A 17,371-nucleotide genomic window follows, 5' to 3' on the forward strand; every position below is an offset into this window, starting at 1 on the left:
CACACACACACACACACTAACATTCAAGCACATTTACGTTCATACTTACATAACACTCATACATACGTAAATACTTTCATTCATACTTACGTAATATTCATACTAACATAAATACATTCATATTTACGTATGAGGATATATATGAATACGTTCATATATATATATATATATTCATACATAAATGAATATACACATCCCCCACATAAACTTATATATTTAAAAAAAAAAAAAAAAAAAAAAGGAATAGAAATGTTCAGGAATTATCTAATCTTTCGAACAATTCGAAAGAAATTAGAAAGATGGATGAAATAAATAAAGATATAAATATTAAATTCCCCATGGTATATTTTCTTATTCTTCTTCTTTTCTTAATCCTTCTCTTTTTATTCTCTCTTAATGTCACATAAAACAACGACGGTATTCGCGTCATCGGAACTATGAGAAATTTACGCCATAGAACGCATATAGAAATACGTACAATCATAAAATCGTGTAGTTATGTAGTTCGCTTGGGAAAAAAAGAAAATAAAAAAAAAAAAAAAAAGAAATAAAAGAGATGCGAATGCGTTTTAACTCTCTAACAGGATTACATAATAATTCTCTTATTCTAACATATATCCAAAAGACCATACGTGAACTACGTTGACATTTAATGAAAATTCATTTACTTTTGAATTTAATAAATCAACTAGTCTATAAATAATTATAATTAATGACTTTTATCGAGTAATACTCCTAATGAGCTTTCATTGGCTAACTATAATATGCAAATAATTTATCTGCCAATATATAATCATAAGAAATTAATTACAATGATATTAATTATAATATAATTTAATTGTAAATTAGGATATCTTAAAAAGAAAAAAAAAAAAGAGAGGAGAAAAAAATTATTATAACTTTCATTTAGATTTCTTAATACAAATAAAATTCTCTCGGTTCACTATAATATCAATCTTTGATATAAAGTGAACGTTCAACATTGAGTAATTATAGTCTCACCTTTAATATAAAGTGAATGTTCAACATTGGCTAACTATAATCTCACATTTAAAATATAAAGTGAATGTTTAACGTTCTATAGGTGACTATAGTCACCTTTAAACCCTATTAGGATTAAAAATGGAAAAATCGAAAGCGTGAGAATAACGAATTACTCTTAATTTGTTGATCAATTAATTACTGAACTATATAAAATTGGTATATCAAATTATTATCATTATTATTATTATTAGTAGTAGTAGTAGTAGTAGTAGTAGTATTATCATAATCGATCATTGCATTTCTTTTACTTCATTTAAAATCCGAATCACGAAGTTAATTATAATAAATGATTCAATAGGGAATTATATTTGAATATAATTACGTTTCGTTAATAATCTCATAATAAATTTATTAATAAATACGTTTTATGTCATTCTTAATTATTTTTCCAATGAGATTTTCATCATTTTTTTACGCATTTATATTTTATTATATATTTACTATTCATATATTTATTAAACGGATACATCTGTATTTTGATTCAGAAGATATTATTATTATTATTATTGCTATTATTATTATTGTTATTATCGTAATTATTCTGTACAAAATTCATCCTTCCAATTTTGTAAATCGTGATTAAAAATGAATCGTACTTTGTATTATTAATATTTTAATAATTCAACAATTAATAATGAACATTTTGTGATATATTACAAATAATACAAAAGTTCGTATACCTTATCTCAATAATGATAATTAAAATGTTAATAAAATCTCGATAACTCTGAATTATTTTCAACATAAATCTTTGACATGTATGAAATTTTTAATATAAATTTTCCAAACGTCACAAAATATTGCAACACAAAATTTGTATGAAATATATATATATATATATATATATATATATACATAGAGAGAGAGGAAGAATAAAAAGAAAGAGAAAAATAATACAGAGAAAAAACGTGATCGTTTTCATACGAAACAGATATAAAAAAAAAAAAAAAAAAAAAAAAAATATCCATCATACCTAACGGGTTGAGCCTAGGAAATCGGCTTTTCTCGTTCCAATCTTGATCGATATTATAAAAAAGAAAAAAAAAAGGCAGAAAAAGAAAACAAGGCAAACGTAAAAAAGAAGGAAAAAGAAAGAGAAAGAGCGAAAGGAGAAGAGAAAAGAAAAGAAAAAAATAAAAAGAAAAGAAAGAAAAGAAAGAAAAGAAAGGGAAAAGATTTTAAATGGACACAGATGCAAATGGAATCGAAAATCGATCATTTAAAAAATTCGTAAATACGCGAACACTCAAACTTTTCGTACGATAACACATCTAATCGTTTCTAACGCTTACAATGTATATAGTGAACGGTCAATTGAATTTCTGGATCGCGTTGAGTTAACCATAAATATACATGCACGATAAAGATTTAAAGATTTAAAAAGAGAGAGAGAGAGAGAGAGAGAGAAAAGAAAAGAAAATAATAGGCAATTAATGCATAAACTTTTAAGACTCGTTTACACGATTCTTTACACGACTCTCCTTCTATCATACAAGCTTGGAAAGCGAAAGGTTTGTTATAGCGTGTTAAGCAGAGCGTAAACTTGAGCGTGAGAGATCACGAGCGTGATTTTTGTTCGAGAGAGAGAGAGAGAGAGAGAGAGAGAGAGAGAGAGAGAGAGAGAGAGAGAGAGAGAAAAAGAAAAAAAAGAGGAAAAAGAAAGAGAGAGGGAAAAAAGAAGTAAATAAAAAATCATATACAATTTTCTTTTTCTTTTTTTTTTTTTTTGCTTTTGTTTTTCTTCTTCCATACGAACGAATAACTTTAAAACATATTTATACGTATTATTTATGTAAGTGATAAATAAAAATATTTATATAAATATTAAGAAAAAAATGATAATATTAAAAATGATACGGATAGAAAGATATCAGATATATAATTAGGAACATTTGGACAAAAAAAATTGTTCTATCTCGTTTCGACTCGATCGAATCCTTTCACTCGAATATATAATCATAACTTTTGCATCATATATAACAACGTTGACATATATATATATATATAACACACGAATAACGTGATAAATGATAAAGAGATGTATCATAGTTTTTACTCAAAATTCACCATTCACAAGTCCTCAGGGCAGTATTTTTATATCTTTGAATTCCCTATCCGGCACAAAACATTATTATAAAATCGCATTACAGGGGATAATTTTTCTTTTTTTTTTTTTTTATTCAAGTTGATCAAACTCTTACGTCTTTTCTTTTATACTTCATTATATTTTGTTTTTATTCTCCTTTTCTTTCTTTTCCCTCTTCCGGCTTTGATGATATTATTAAATATAAATGAGACTGTTTTTATTTTTCTTTCTTTTCTTTTTTCTTTTTATTTATTTTTTTTCTTTTTTTGTTTTCTCTTCTATCGTTGCTTGTTAAGCGGAGTAAAATGATTTTAAATGGGCTCTCATAAAAAGTGAGATATACGTCAGGCATACACCTAATGCAATTTATGGCAAATGCGACCCTACTTGCACGTCTTTTCTACTTATTTTTTTTTTTTTCTTTTTTTTTAATACTTTTATCTGTTATTCTTACTTTTTCTTTTTTTTTTTTCTTTGTTTTTATTTGAATTTCCATTTCAACCAACTCCTTTCTATTTGTATGAATCAATATAAACGACGACGACGACAAGTGGAGTTTATTTTTAGGAAAACTAAAAAAACAAAAGAACTAAAAAAAAAACAGAAGGAGAAAGAGAAAAAGAAGAAGAAACGAAGAAGTGAAATGAACAAGAGAGAGAGAGAGAAAATTATTTCAGATGAGATAAGGTTTTCAGTTAAAATAAGTATAACGAGTTTTAAACGTACGAACGAGAATTCTTGACTTATTTTCTTTCATAGAAATGATTTCTTCTTCGATTAAAACTTATCTATCATAATGACAAAGAAAATAAAAAAAAAAAAAAAATATATATATATATATAAGTATATTCTCTTATCGAAATTACTTTTCTTTTCGTATCGAGAAATAATTCATTAGAGGGAAATAAAAAAAAGAATAATAATAAGAAGAAGATTATCTAATAATTACTGACCGAAAATTTCAAGTTTGATTATATTAACTTAATTTAACTATGCTCGAAAGATTTCAAAGATTTCAAAGATTTCAATCTTTCGATGTAAACCTAAATGCTAAAGCATTCACTAAATGAAACTAGATTTACTTTTCCAACTACATACATATATACTTATATATATATATATATATATATATGTGTGTGTGTGTGTGTGTGTGTGTGTGTAATTACCTACCAGGGCCTAATTCTAATCTAATAACATTTCACAGCGATTACGTGGTCTTATCCAGATGAGAGATTGGGACAAGAATACATTAAGCAAATTATGCGACTTGTCCGACCATGTATTTGTCTGCCTATCTATATATATATATATATATATGTATACATATGTGTGTGTGTGTGTCTGCGCGCAAGAGAGAGAGAAAAGATCCAAGAACAAGTATATAGAAAGAGACAAGGACGTAGAACATTTAAACGAGGTGGTATAATTCCTACAAGGAAATGTGAGAGACTCCGGTGAGAGGTAGATTATAAAATTTTTCAATAGAACTCGTTATTACCACTTTGCTTGGCCTATTACGTCGTCGATAAGACTTATTTCTCACATTTTCCATTTTTTGATTTGTATCTCCTCTTTCCCTCCATCCCTCCTACCCTCCCTCTCACCCTCATTCACCTTATCTTTCTCTTTCTCTTTCTCTTTCTCTTTCTCTTTTTACATGTAGTCTCGTTTAATGTCGTTGCGACGAATAAGAAAAAAAAAAAAAAAAAAAAGACCATTAGAAGCGAAAAGTTGAACGAGAGATTCCTAAACTCGTTTGCTCACGAGCTTTCGAAAGTACACGCTTATAATGTTCGCGGTTAATGAAATTCTCGTGTCCATTACGCGTAAAATTTAAGATACGCGAGCGATGCTTTCACTTTATTCATATCGAGAGAATATCTCGCATGGAGTTATGAATTTCTTTCATCTTTTTTTCTTTTTTTTCTTTTTTCTTCTTTCTTTTTTCTTCTTCTTCTTTTTCCTGTTTTCTTTTTTTTTTCTTCTTTTCTTTTCTTTTCTTTCTTTTCTTTCTTTTTTTTTTTCTCGATGGTATTACATCGTGTACTTGCATATAATTTCCTTGAAAAGTTCGATCTTATTTAAAAATAATAATACGAAAATATTTTATTGAGGGACAAACGTATCTTGAAAATTTTCAAAAGGAGAAAAATATTGTCGTAATTTTACTTTGAAAATTTCGATATTAAAATTCTCGCAGTAAACGTCATTCTGATATTTTTCATTTTTTTCATTTTTATTTTTTTTTTTTTCTTTTTTTTTTACTTTTCTTTTTATTTCTACTACCCTCGCGTAATCTTCAAATATTTTTTTCGCCGCGTTAAATCGCAATCGTAACGCTCGAAACAGAAGGATTTATCGTTCGAGTGCTATACGAAAAAGAGGGAGATTTAAAGAGAGAGAGTGAGAGAGAGAGAGAGAGAGAGAGAGAGAGAGAGAGAGAGGGAGAGAAATAGATCTCGATGTCCATAGGGATGCACGCTTTTAAATAATTAACTCGTACGGGATACCGAGTTGAAATTTGAATGTGCTCGGCCATATTGATTTTCCGTCGATTTTGCGCCCCACATATAAACGACGGCGCCACCGTCGTTAAAAGTATAATAATCTTAGGAATGCGCATATTTTATTCTTCTCTAATCTTCCTTCCCTTTTTCTTTTTTTTTTCTTACTTCTTCGCTTCCCCTCTCTTACTCTTTATTTCTTAAAAGCACGAAACTCCGTGCTTTTGAGAATCGAAAATTGAAACTTTAACGAGAGGGATAGGTTTACGAAGAGAGGTAAACGGACAAAGAAGTAAAGAAGAGAGAAAAACAAAAATAAATAAATAAATAAATAAAAAGAAAAGAAAAATAAGAGAAATAATATTTCACAAAAATTCTACGTGGAATTTCTAATAACGTACGATATATATATATATATATATATATATATATATATATATAAATTCACCTTTATCGTTCTTAAAGGAAGGACAGAAAAGAAGGACGGAAGAAAAAAGAATAGAAAAGAAAAGAAATGCAAGAATAAAGAGATGTTAAAGAAAATACACGAAAATGTAATCGAACGCGTGATTTAAAAAAAAAAAAAAAAAAAAAAAAAATATTAAATAATAAAGATGTTCGGCGACTTTAATATTCTTTTACAATGAAAACACAATATACGTAAAAGCATTCATCGATTAATGATAGAGTTGTAAATTGTAAACTGTCCGAACGTTTATTGTATTTATTGTGTATGTAGTTGAATTTAAAAAAAAAAAAAAAAGGAAAAAGAAAAAAAATAGAAACAGAAAAGAAAAGAAAAAGAAGACAAATAGAAGTAACACGAAAGAAAGAAAGAAGAAGAAGAAGAAAAATACATATGTTTCCAAAAAGTCGCGTTTCCCAACGTTACTCTAGAACTATTTATCAAGAAAAAATGACATATTGTAGCTTCGCCTCGCAGATGTGCTCAAGTCGTAGATCAGTCTGAATGTGGTCATTCTTCATGTCGAGAGTGACGTTCCTTTTAAAAAATAAAAATAAATAAACTACGAGAAAGGAAAGATCTTTTCCTTCTTCCCCTTCTTCTTCGTTCTACGTTCTACGTTCTACGTTCTACGTTCTACGTTTTACGTTTCTAAAGTAAAATATTAAAAGCCCTTTGATTCTACAACTTTTATAATAATAATAATAATAATTATTATTACTTCATCGTTTTATTTCTCCTTCATCATTTTTTATTAAACATCTTTATCATTCACTCCCTTATCATTTATTTTAACTATTTAATTCTTGATTTCGTTCATTTTCTTTTTTTCTTTTTTCATCCTTTACTTTCATCATTGCATTTTTCACAAAAAAAAAAAAAAATAAAAAAATAAAAAAATAAAAATAAAAAAAGTTTTCCTTTTGTTTTATTAATTATCTCACATTTTATTTTTTTATTCCGACATTTTTAATCCACCTCAATCTATTTTATCTTCTATTTTATTTCGTCCTTCCCTTTTTTTCTTTTTCTCAATCCTTCATCTTAACCATTTCATTCTTAAACAATTTCTATATCATTCATATTATACGTATAATATTATTGATATTATTTTTCTTTTTAATTCAATCAATTAATCGTTAATGTTCTCTATTTACTTTTTTTTTTTTTAAATCATTTATTTAATTTAAATTATTGAATCGATTATTGTATTGAATTGTTAATCGTTAAAAAATTAAATCATTTCTCTATATTTAATCTATTCGAAAGAAAAAGGAAATCGTCGAAAACAATGAATATAAACTTTCCCTTTATAAAACTTTTGTAACAAAAGTGACATTTCTCGTATCATGCAGCACGATTTCCTTTCGCCAGCGAATCAAACGATTGTGGATATGCGTCGTCGTTCGGAATGATAACTGACATGTAATGATACACATAAACTAATTCGCATAAAGGACGAACAAGATAATTTATAGTAATGACATTAATACGCTTCAATGCATGAATTCGAATATCACGATTTTCCGATGATGATCACTCTCTTTGATTAAAACTCTGTAAAAGGAGATAAAGAAAAAAAAAAAAAGAAAGAAAAAAAAAAGAGAGAAGGAAAAGAAAAAAAGATCGTTCCAACACAAAGGACAATTGATATCGAAGATGATCGAGATAATAATAAAAATTTATTATCAATCGATTCACTCATTTCTTCTTATTCCTATCTTCTTTTCCCCTCCGTTTGTCTTTGGGTTTGATTTTTCTTCTTCCTTTTTTTCTTTTTTTTCTTTTTTTTTTCTTTTCATTTTAATATTGATTTTTCTCAATCAATTAATTCACATCTTTTTCTTTTTTCACTCGCTTATGATAACTCGATTTACGTCGAAATGTTTTCTTTTTTCTTCATTGTACAAGTCACGAAAAAAAGTTGACCAATTTCATTTTATTTCTTTTTCATGAAGAAAAAAAGAAAAAAAAAAAGAAAAAAAAAAAAAGAAGGTTAAAATTCTTTCTACTTTCTGAATTTCGTTATTACTTCGATATATACATATACGTACGTACGTATATAACATAGAAACGAGAAACCGCGCTGCGGAAACGATCCTAAAAATGATGATAGATGTCCGGCGCTTTCTATATTTCCTTTCTCCCTGTATCATAATTCTAAAGAAAAATATACTCCTCTTCTAGTATCATAAAGGATCTAGGTACATACTAAACTCCTTCGATCTACCTTTTCTCTCTCTCTCTCTCTCTCTCTCTCTCTCTCTCTCTTTCATTCCTCTTAATCCTCCTGTTCCGCTTTCGACGATATACTTTCCATTAGAGAACCCTGACTTTTCAAACTTTCGATTAATCGTCCACTTAAAAGTAATCTTAACACAGATAATCGTCTATTTATCGTTTTATATTACAGAATTCTCGAATAAATGATCTCATGGTCTGCCACGATGTCGTTGAAACGGATATCAAATTGTAAGTGCATACAAATATATATATGTACCATTAAAAATTAATGATTTTATACAATTAGTGGTCTATTGTTTGAAATTAGTTTTTATAAATGCAATCAAATGATCCTATTACATACGAAATAGAAATAATTAAGATAAAATGATTATATATATATATATATGTATTTTTTTTTGTTTGTATCCTAGATGTCCTTGCAACATGGCTGTTGACCACGGTCGGGGCGATTACCGTGTCCATAGACCGTTCTGATGTTAAAACTGTAAGTACATTGTTATATATTAAATTATCGTGAAAGTGAATATATATATATATGTGTGTGTGTGTGTGTACTTTGATCTCTTCATTCATTTTCATTTCTCAAAGACCATAATTCTCTACATAATTTATTTTTATCGATCATATTTAATAATTTCCCATTACGTCAGATTCGACAGAACTATCACAGTTCATTTTCAACATGGAAGTAAAAGTATCCGCTATTAGGGCACTATCATTTTCTCTAAACGGTGAAACTTTTCAAAATCGACGTATTTATAATCGAGAAAAAAAAAAAGGAAAAGAAATTAAAAAAGAAATCAATGATGTTATTTTTTCTATTTTTCTATCTTTTTTTTCTTCTTTTTTTTTTTTTCTTTTTTTCTTTTTTTACAGTCACCAACACGATCGTCAATGATCGCCAATGGATGGAGACCACTGGCAAACGGATACGAAGATACGATTGGTACTAACGTAAAGCCGGCTAATCATCTCGAGAGAAACGCACAGCAGTCTCTTCCTCATCCTCATCCTGTATTAGGTAAACTTCAAGAGCACATGATCAAGTCGGAAAAACTGAAACCTCAAAGGAACAAGAACAAGCAGGGTTCTACGTCGAATCAGGATTACAGTCCACCTACTATACTCGGTAGTTTCACAGTTTTTGGTAATGCCGCGGCTAAAGCACGCGGTGAAGGACAAAAAGTTTCACAACAGGGCCACGGTAATAACGTTAACAAATACGTTGCCAGTGAAACAAGGGATTATACTTTTTTGATACCACCGCCCAAGGACGCATATCGTTTTGAACATTCCGAACCACCGCGCAAAGTTATCAGGGATAATAGTTATTCGATCGTTAACGATTTCTTAAGACAACCGGCATACGTACCACCACAGGCACATCAAATTGTACCCGATGCAGTAAGAGCTGCCACTTATTTTATCAAGGGATACACATCGACTACTAATCCAGTTCCGCCAACCCCATCGAAAAATAGACCACCAACGTCCTATTACAATGGTTATCCTGGTGTACCTCAACTTCTTCAACCACCACGACACCAAGCTAAACCATTCGAATCTTTAAAAATATCTGGCAATGCCAAACCATATCTTCAACCACCTGGTACCGATGTAAACGTCGATTTTGTTAAAGACGATAGGATCGTCGAACAAAAACGTCGTCCAAATTATGACAGATATCAGCCACAAATACATACGTCTAATGGTAATTTTTATACCCAAGTGAATCATCCTATAAATCATTATAAAACATCATACGAAAGAGATCCGGCTTATCTTGTACACGAGAGTCATGAAGTTAGCTACGTGACACCGTCCTCGATATATAACGAATACAATTTTAGACCGTCTGTACCCTATGACACATTATTACCACCCGAAGTTTATTCCACTTCTACGATTGGTACATCGTCTACTACTATAGCACCTCAAGTTCCAGATCAATCGTCGACATACGTTCATACGAATGACGTTGTACGTGATATCGATGATTATTATAAAAATTCTCATAGTACTACGGCAACCATCAAACAAAACGACAATCATGGTGATATTTTATCAACCTCGGGTATACCCAATACTTATTATGTATCTGAACAACAAGATTTAACTCCTCCACCACCATCTTGGCCATTATCAAAAAATAAATATCCATCCGATATAAACGAGGTATTACCAAGGGTTAATCCACCGAATAAATTCACTTCCAATATTATACAACCTAGTCAACTTCCACAAGTTCCAAAGATGGTTTACGTTAACCCTCAAGTACATCAATATCAAAGCTCGGTTGTACCCAGCCAGCAACAAGATTACGAAACGCCGGAGAGTATATCGTTGAAACATTTCAATGAGCAACAGTTTATCATTCAACAACAGCTTGTACAACGTGACAGGCAACGTCTTGCCGAACAGGAACGTCAGCAACAACTCGAAATTCAAAAACAACAGCAAGAGGAATTAAAGAAACATCAAGAGGAATTACAGAAATTGATTAAACAACAAAAGGAGCAAGATGAGAATGGTGGTTCTTCTATCGAGAAAAATATTACAGATCAAATTGAATTCTCCAAGATCAATAATAACAGAGAAAGACCTTATCCAATCGAATTATCCCAATACGAAATCCCTAGGGTTACTTCTCAAACGCCTAACATCTACAACGAACAAAATACTTTCATAGAGCATAATAAGTCACATGGATCGCAGGTAATATTGAAAATCTTCTCGAATGATTCTCGAATGATATCGTTTAGAAAATGATATGTAATATTTCGTTTCGTTTTTATTTAGATTCAACAACAACCGGAACCAGGTGGTGTATCATTGAAGACGAGCTTTGAAAATCAGGAATATCAAACGCAATACGTTCAACAACAGCAGCAGCAGCAGCAACAGCAGCAGCAGCAGCAGCAGCAGCAACAGCAGCAGCAGCAACAACAACAGCAGCAGCAACAGCAACAACAGACAGATTATCATAAGGAATTGAATAATCAGCAACAGGAATATATTAATTATCAAGAACCTGAATTGCAATCTCAAAGACAACAAAAACCATCGCGTGATCAATATAGAAGAAAGAAACCTGGCGTTACAAATACGAGTCCTACAGGTTATGAGAATATAATTACAACTGAGATACCTACTGAATCACCGGAAACATTCATACCTTATACTTTCCCTGTCGAAGAAGTACCCGTACATACGACTATTTCACCGGAATCTGTAACTTTCCCAAGTTCCCCAAGCACAACTCAAAGATCGAGAACACGTAGGCCAGGATTATCGGGTCAACGTAGAAGACGTCCTTCGACTACGACAACTACGACGACTCAAGAACCTATTACTTTAACTGAAGGTGCATACTATGAAAAGTATGAAGATATACAACAGCAACAGCTTGATCCCAATAGACGTAGACGTATCAAGCCGAGTTATCAAACGAACGAGGAAACACATTTCGAGAGACGACCGAATATACGGAAACGTCCTGGTAATCGAGTTAGGGTTAACCACGGAGAGCCCTATGAAGCTGAAATCGTTACTGAAATTATTCAGACTCCTGTGAATACCTACAAGGGTAATACCGAACAACATTCTGAGAAATATGTCGAGGATAACAGATATACATCGAACTTACCCAACAACCAATACTTCGACTACACATCCGTTGGTTCTCAATATACGGATGACGATCATCGGGATTATACTACTGAAATTATTCAATCGGAATACCCAACTGAATTAACGAGAAATAATAACACCGAGGATTCTCAACGTATTCATGATCATAATCATCATCGAACAAATCCAAATGTCGTCACGAATATTCCTCTCGAGGATTTGTTCGTTAAGACCGATGGATATTATTTCGATAAAGGTATAACGACGTTGCCTACGGCAACTACAGGTACTAAGACAACATCAACAACAACAACAACAACAACAACAAGTAATATCGCTAGTACTACTACCAGTACAACTACTACACCACCACCATCACTGTCACCATCGCCACCATCTACGACAACTTCGATCGTTAAAACTGCTGTTACCCAACCATCTCACGTTTCTTCGACTACGTCAAGACTTAAAATACGACCAATGAGATTTGGTAATACAACCAGACCGAGATTCAGTATTAAAGATTATAAAAGTCGAATGGATTATAAAAACAGATTGTCACAAATCACTGCTACTACTACTACAACCACTTCTACTACTATGGAACCTCCTAATCAGATAACCCAATCTAAACAAAGGCTCTCCAATTTGAAATCTCAACAGAACAATGAATACACAGGAAACAGAGATACTACTGGTAGATACAAATATATGTCTAGAACGAGTTACAGAACTACAACTGTTACACCGACCAATGAATCAGAAAATAAATTAGAAAGTGAACATAATCCATCATCGTCGTCGTCTACTACCGAACGATCGACCAATAGATTCGTTCCTAAGAGAAGACCGATAAGTGGTAATCTTTATCGTAGTAGAATTTCTGCTAATACGAATAATCCTAATCGATCTCAACAACAACAACAACAAGAACAACAAGTTGATAGTGAAAACAATTCGAAATATAGTACAGCCAGACCAGAAAACGTTTTCTCATCCTCGGTAAGACGTAGACCGATTAACAAAAATAGACAATCAGTTCATAAGGAATCATCTAATTCCGCTTATCGTGATTCTAATAATAATAATAATAAAGAAGAATTGGCAACGGAAATGGCTGCTGAAGAAACGAGTTTCTATTCGGCTGTTACAACTTCGGCTACGTCGATCAGGCAAACGCAAAATGATATTGTCATTGATAAAGACGTGCCTGTATCGTCAAATCTTTCATTGAAATTTAACGAAGAAAATAATCCGATCGATGGGAAATCTGATTTAATGGAAATCATAAAAGATAAGAATGATACCATTCGGATCGATGTTTCCAATGACGATCAGGATACGACGATTGTTGTACTTAATGAAAATAAAGACGATAAGACATCGTTAGAAAAACAATACGAAAGTACAACGCGTTTCGATGTACCCACCGACGAAGAAGAATTATTTGCTAAAGCCTCGCAAAGCGTAGCCGATCTTACAAGTTCGGCTTCTGCTCTTTATGATAAACCTGGCATGTTCAAGGCCGTATCACCTGAGAGTAGAGTAATATCACCACATTTTAAAATAACCACGGACGAACCTACATTACCAATCGAGGCCTTCTTTCAGGAACTTTCTAAAAAGAATTGAATGAACTTTCGTTAGTCCACGGGAAAATTAAACACTTTTATGGTCGACATTAATAGAGAATCATGTTAATTAACAAAAAAAAGAAAAAAAAAAAATAGAAAGGGAGAGGAGAGAGAGAGAGAGAGAAAGAGAAGATTTATTTATTCGAACAAATTATATTTCACGTTCAATCGCGTCTCGCTCGATAATAAGCAAGTTTTATTAAAAATTAATATTAAAAAAAAGAAAAAAAAAAAAGAAAAAAGAAAAAAAAAGAAAAAAGAAAAAAAGAATTATTCCAATTGTGTGCGTGTGCGTGTGACAATAATTAACGACTCATTTTGTACGATAAATTAGAAAGAAATCTTTCATGCTAGAAAAGAAAACTAAAAGGGAAAAGTTGAAACTTTTGAACAATTGTTTATCAAAAAAAGAAAAAAGAAAAATTGTCTGTGAGCGTAGATGTATACATATATATATATATGTGTGTGTGTGTGTGTGTGTGTGTAGAAAAAAAGAAAAAGGGAAAAAAAAGAGAAAAACAGAAAAAGAGAGAGACAGAGAGAGAGAGGGAGAGAAAGAGAGAGGGAGAGAGAGAGAGATAAAAAAAAAATTGAGCAAAAAGTAAACGATACGAACGAGACGTACCATTAGGTAGAAAATTTATAAGACGAATCATATCATTTTTAATTTATTGAAAGCACGTGACCATTATTATCACCGAGAACTCATATCAATGATTTATATATCCTGCAAACGTCGTAGTATAGAAGTGATTTAATTAATGCATGTTACGTGAGATCTTTTTTTTTCTTTCTTTTTTTTTTTTTTTTTTCTTTTTTGTAAATATTATTAAGTACTAACGTGTAGTAAGTTATTCCTTCGAGGAAAAAAAATGATCGCGATAACATTCGTTCGAATTTCATTCATATATATGTATGTAGATATTTAATAATTATGATAAAGAGAAAAGAAAAATGAGAGAGAGAGAGAGAGAGAGAGAGAAAAATAGAGAGGGAGAGAGAGGTAGTAATAATATTTCATGGAGTATACTAGTACTGCAATACATAGATAGTTATTGAATCGAAGGGGGTGGAAGCTTTATGTAAATATTACTCAATACACATACATACATACATAAATAATACATATATATCTATGTATACGTGTATAAATATATATATATATATATATATATATATATATATATATATATATTTATACACACGTATATATAGGTACTCTCGAATATTTTCGTATGCCCGCGAGATATATACATACAATACTTCATAATCGAATAAAAAAAAAAAAAAAAAAAAAAAAACATGTTTATTGTAACGAAAATGAAAAAGAAAAAAAGAAAAGATTTTTTCATAAATTTTTGCAATAACTATGAACGCGCGAAATTTATTTTCTACCTTTTTGTATAAACCAATCTTCACAAATTTTATATATATATATAAGAGTGTGTGTGTGTGTGTGTGTGTATGTACTTAATCAGCAATCACGTAATTTAAGTGAAGTCGAGTGTATTGTAAATACCAACGTGTGTGTAGTGAATCGAATACGGGCAAATAAATATACATAATACGTAAAATTACAAAGAGATAGATAAATACACAGAGAAAAAGAGAGAAAGAAGGGTGGGAGGGAGAGAGGGAGGGAGAGAGAGAGAACAAATCTATATTTCTCTGTTGCACTATACCTACCATCTTCTGTAAATAATTAATCTTCTTATCTCAGAATAATCCTCAGAGAACGTTGGATGTCTTCTGAAAAAAAAAAAGAAAAAAAAAAAAAAAAACGTACTACGAAGAAAAAAAAAGAAAAAAAAAATAGGAAGAAAATAGGAAATTAAATGGATCAACATTTTCTTCGTTTCCTTTCTCTTCTTTTTTTTCTTTGATCGGTAAGTATATATATATATATCTATGTGTGTGTGTAAATCATTATTTTTTACGATGCAATAGTTCCTTTAATATCGTTTCATTCTGCTCAACTCGTGACAAATATGTATTACATATGTAGTTTTTAGATTTGTTTACATTTAATCAACAAACTTGCATACCCTCGAAATGATTTAATTCTTCTTCTTCTTAATTTTTTTTTTTTCTTTTTTTTTTTCAAACGATTACATACAATACGAGTCGCTTTACTTTGATTTGTTATTGTTATTATTATTATTATTATTATTATTATTATTATTATTATTATTATTATTATCATATATATAATTTTTTTTTTCGGTGATTTCTATACGTTGTATTTATTTTTCTTTTTCTTCTTCTTCTTCTTTTTTTTTTTGTTCATTTTTAATTTCTTTTTCTTGTTTTTTTTCTTTTTTACTTTTGTTCTTCCCCCCACCCCTTCCCATTAAACTTTTGTCATGTCACTTACTTTTTCTCATAACCTTTAACTATAATAATTTAGAATTATGCACAGGCCATACATTCCACATATACATGTATATACGTACAAGTACCTAATCTCTCGTATTACAATGCTTTTTACTTATGTCGGATGAAGTTTTGTGTATATTGTAAAACTCCATATAATTGACAGTTAGTTGAAGTGTTCCAAAGTCAGTCACTCAAGGTACAAGTTTTATATACTACAATAAAGTATGTAATCCTTTCTTTCTTTATATAACATATATATATAAATATATACATTTATATATATATATATATATATATATATGTTATGAGACAAAAATAGGCACACGCATTCCTAAAAGTATATACATACATCGGGCGCTATTTATTTATAATATAAATACGTAGCTGGGTTAACAAAAAATGTACTCCATTATTTGATCTAATGATCCTTGCTTTTTTAATGTCGACAAAAAAATTTTATATATATATATATATATGTATGTGTTTGGGAGTGTGGGTGTATTTCTTTTATTTATTTGTTTTTATTTAATTTTTTCTGTCCTTTTTTTTCTTTCTTTCTTTTTTCTTTCTTTCTTTTTTTTTTTTTTTGCTTAAATAATTTTATCGGCAACTCAACTTATACGGAAAACTCAAAATATAATACCTTTGAAATGCTTTTTCATTTCGTCCTGTTCTCACTTTTTTCTCTCCTTTTATTTTTTAAATTAGTTTCAACGATTTACCTTTCGTTTGTTTGAAAAAGGAAAAGAAAAATAAAAAGAAAAAAAAAAAAAAAAAAAGAAACGAGAAGAGAGGAAAAAAAACAGACAAAATACGTGACATTGATAAGCAAGAAAATTAAGCTTTAGTGTTTTAGCTTTTTTTTTTTTTTTTTATAAACGGAATGAAAAATGATAATTAAATTTTTTTCGTTAGATGAAACATACCTATGAGTTATATTTTTGAATAATGAAACATACAATCCCGTCAACCTACATATTTGCGTGTTTCAGTTTAATCAAATATAATACTTAAGAGTACGTATGCATTTATATACGTATATATGTATGTATGTATCTATGTATTCACGTATTTACGTATGCATATACCAATGTATTTATATGATCGCTGCAAGCAAGCGAACAAGCAAGTGAGCAAGCAAGCAAATAAGCAAAAAAGAAAAAAAAAATAAGATATATGCGAGAGATTATAACTATTTTCAGAAAAAAAAAAAAAAAAAAAAAAAAATCATTTATATATTAAAATTTTTATAAATTTTAAAAAATGTTATATACAGTGACGTCTCACGTTTTAAACGATCTTCGATCTAATCGATTTTATAAATGAACACTCGAAATTTCGAAAAGCGTGAAGTAATATGTGATATAATATTTATTAAAGCTAT

The 17,371-nt window shown here is 30.0% G+C and overlaps 1 protein-coding gene across 2 annotated transcripts in view; it reads left to right on the forward strand.

The window, feature by feature from the left end:
• The window catches only part of LOC124429281 (putative mediator of RNA polymerase II transcription subunit 26), a 31,928-nt gene extending 16,743 nt beyond the window's left edge, over window positions 1-15,185 (forward strand). For both annotated transcript variants that reach the window (XM_046974344.1, XM_046974345.1), the window contains exons 2-5: window positions 8,514-8,572; window positions 8,758-8,831; window positions 9,224-11,062; window positions 11,147-15,185. In XM_046974344.1, the coding sequence (XP_046830300.1) occupies window positions 8,527-8,572; window positions 8,758-8,831; window positions 9,224-11,062; window positions 11,147-13,609 (4,422 nt within the window). In that variant the 5' untranslated portion in view covers window positions 8,514-8,526 and the 3' untranslated portion in view covers window positions 13,610-15,185. The remainder of the gene's footprint in view (window positions 1-8,513; window positions 8,573-8,757; window positions 8,832-9,223; window positions 11,063-11,146) is intronic.
• Window positions 15,186-17,371: the final 2,186 nt, after the last annotated feature.

The sequence above is a fragment of the Vespa crabro genome, chromosome 15 (assembly GCF_910589235.1).
Source record: "Vespa crabro chromosome 15, iyVesCrab1.2, whole genome shotgun sequence".
NCBI lineage: Eukaryota > Metazoa > Arthropoda > Insecta > Hymenoptera > Vespidae > Vespa > Vespa crabro.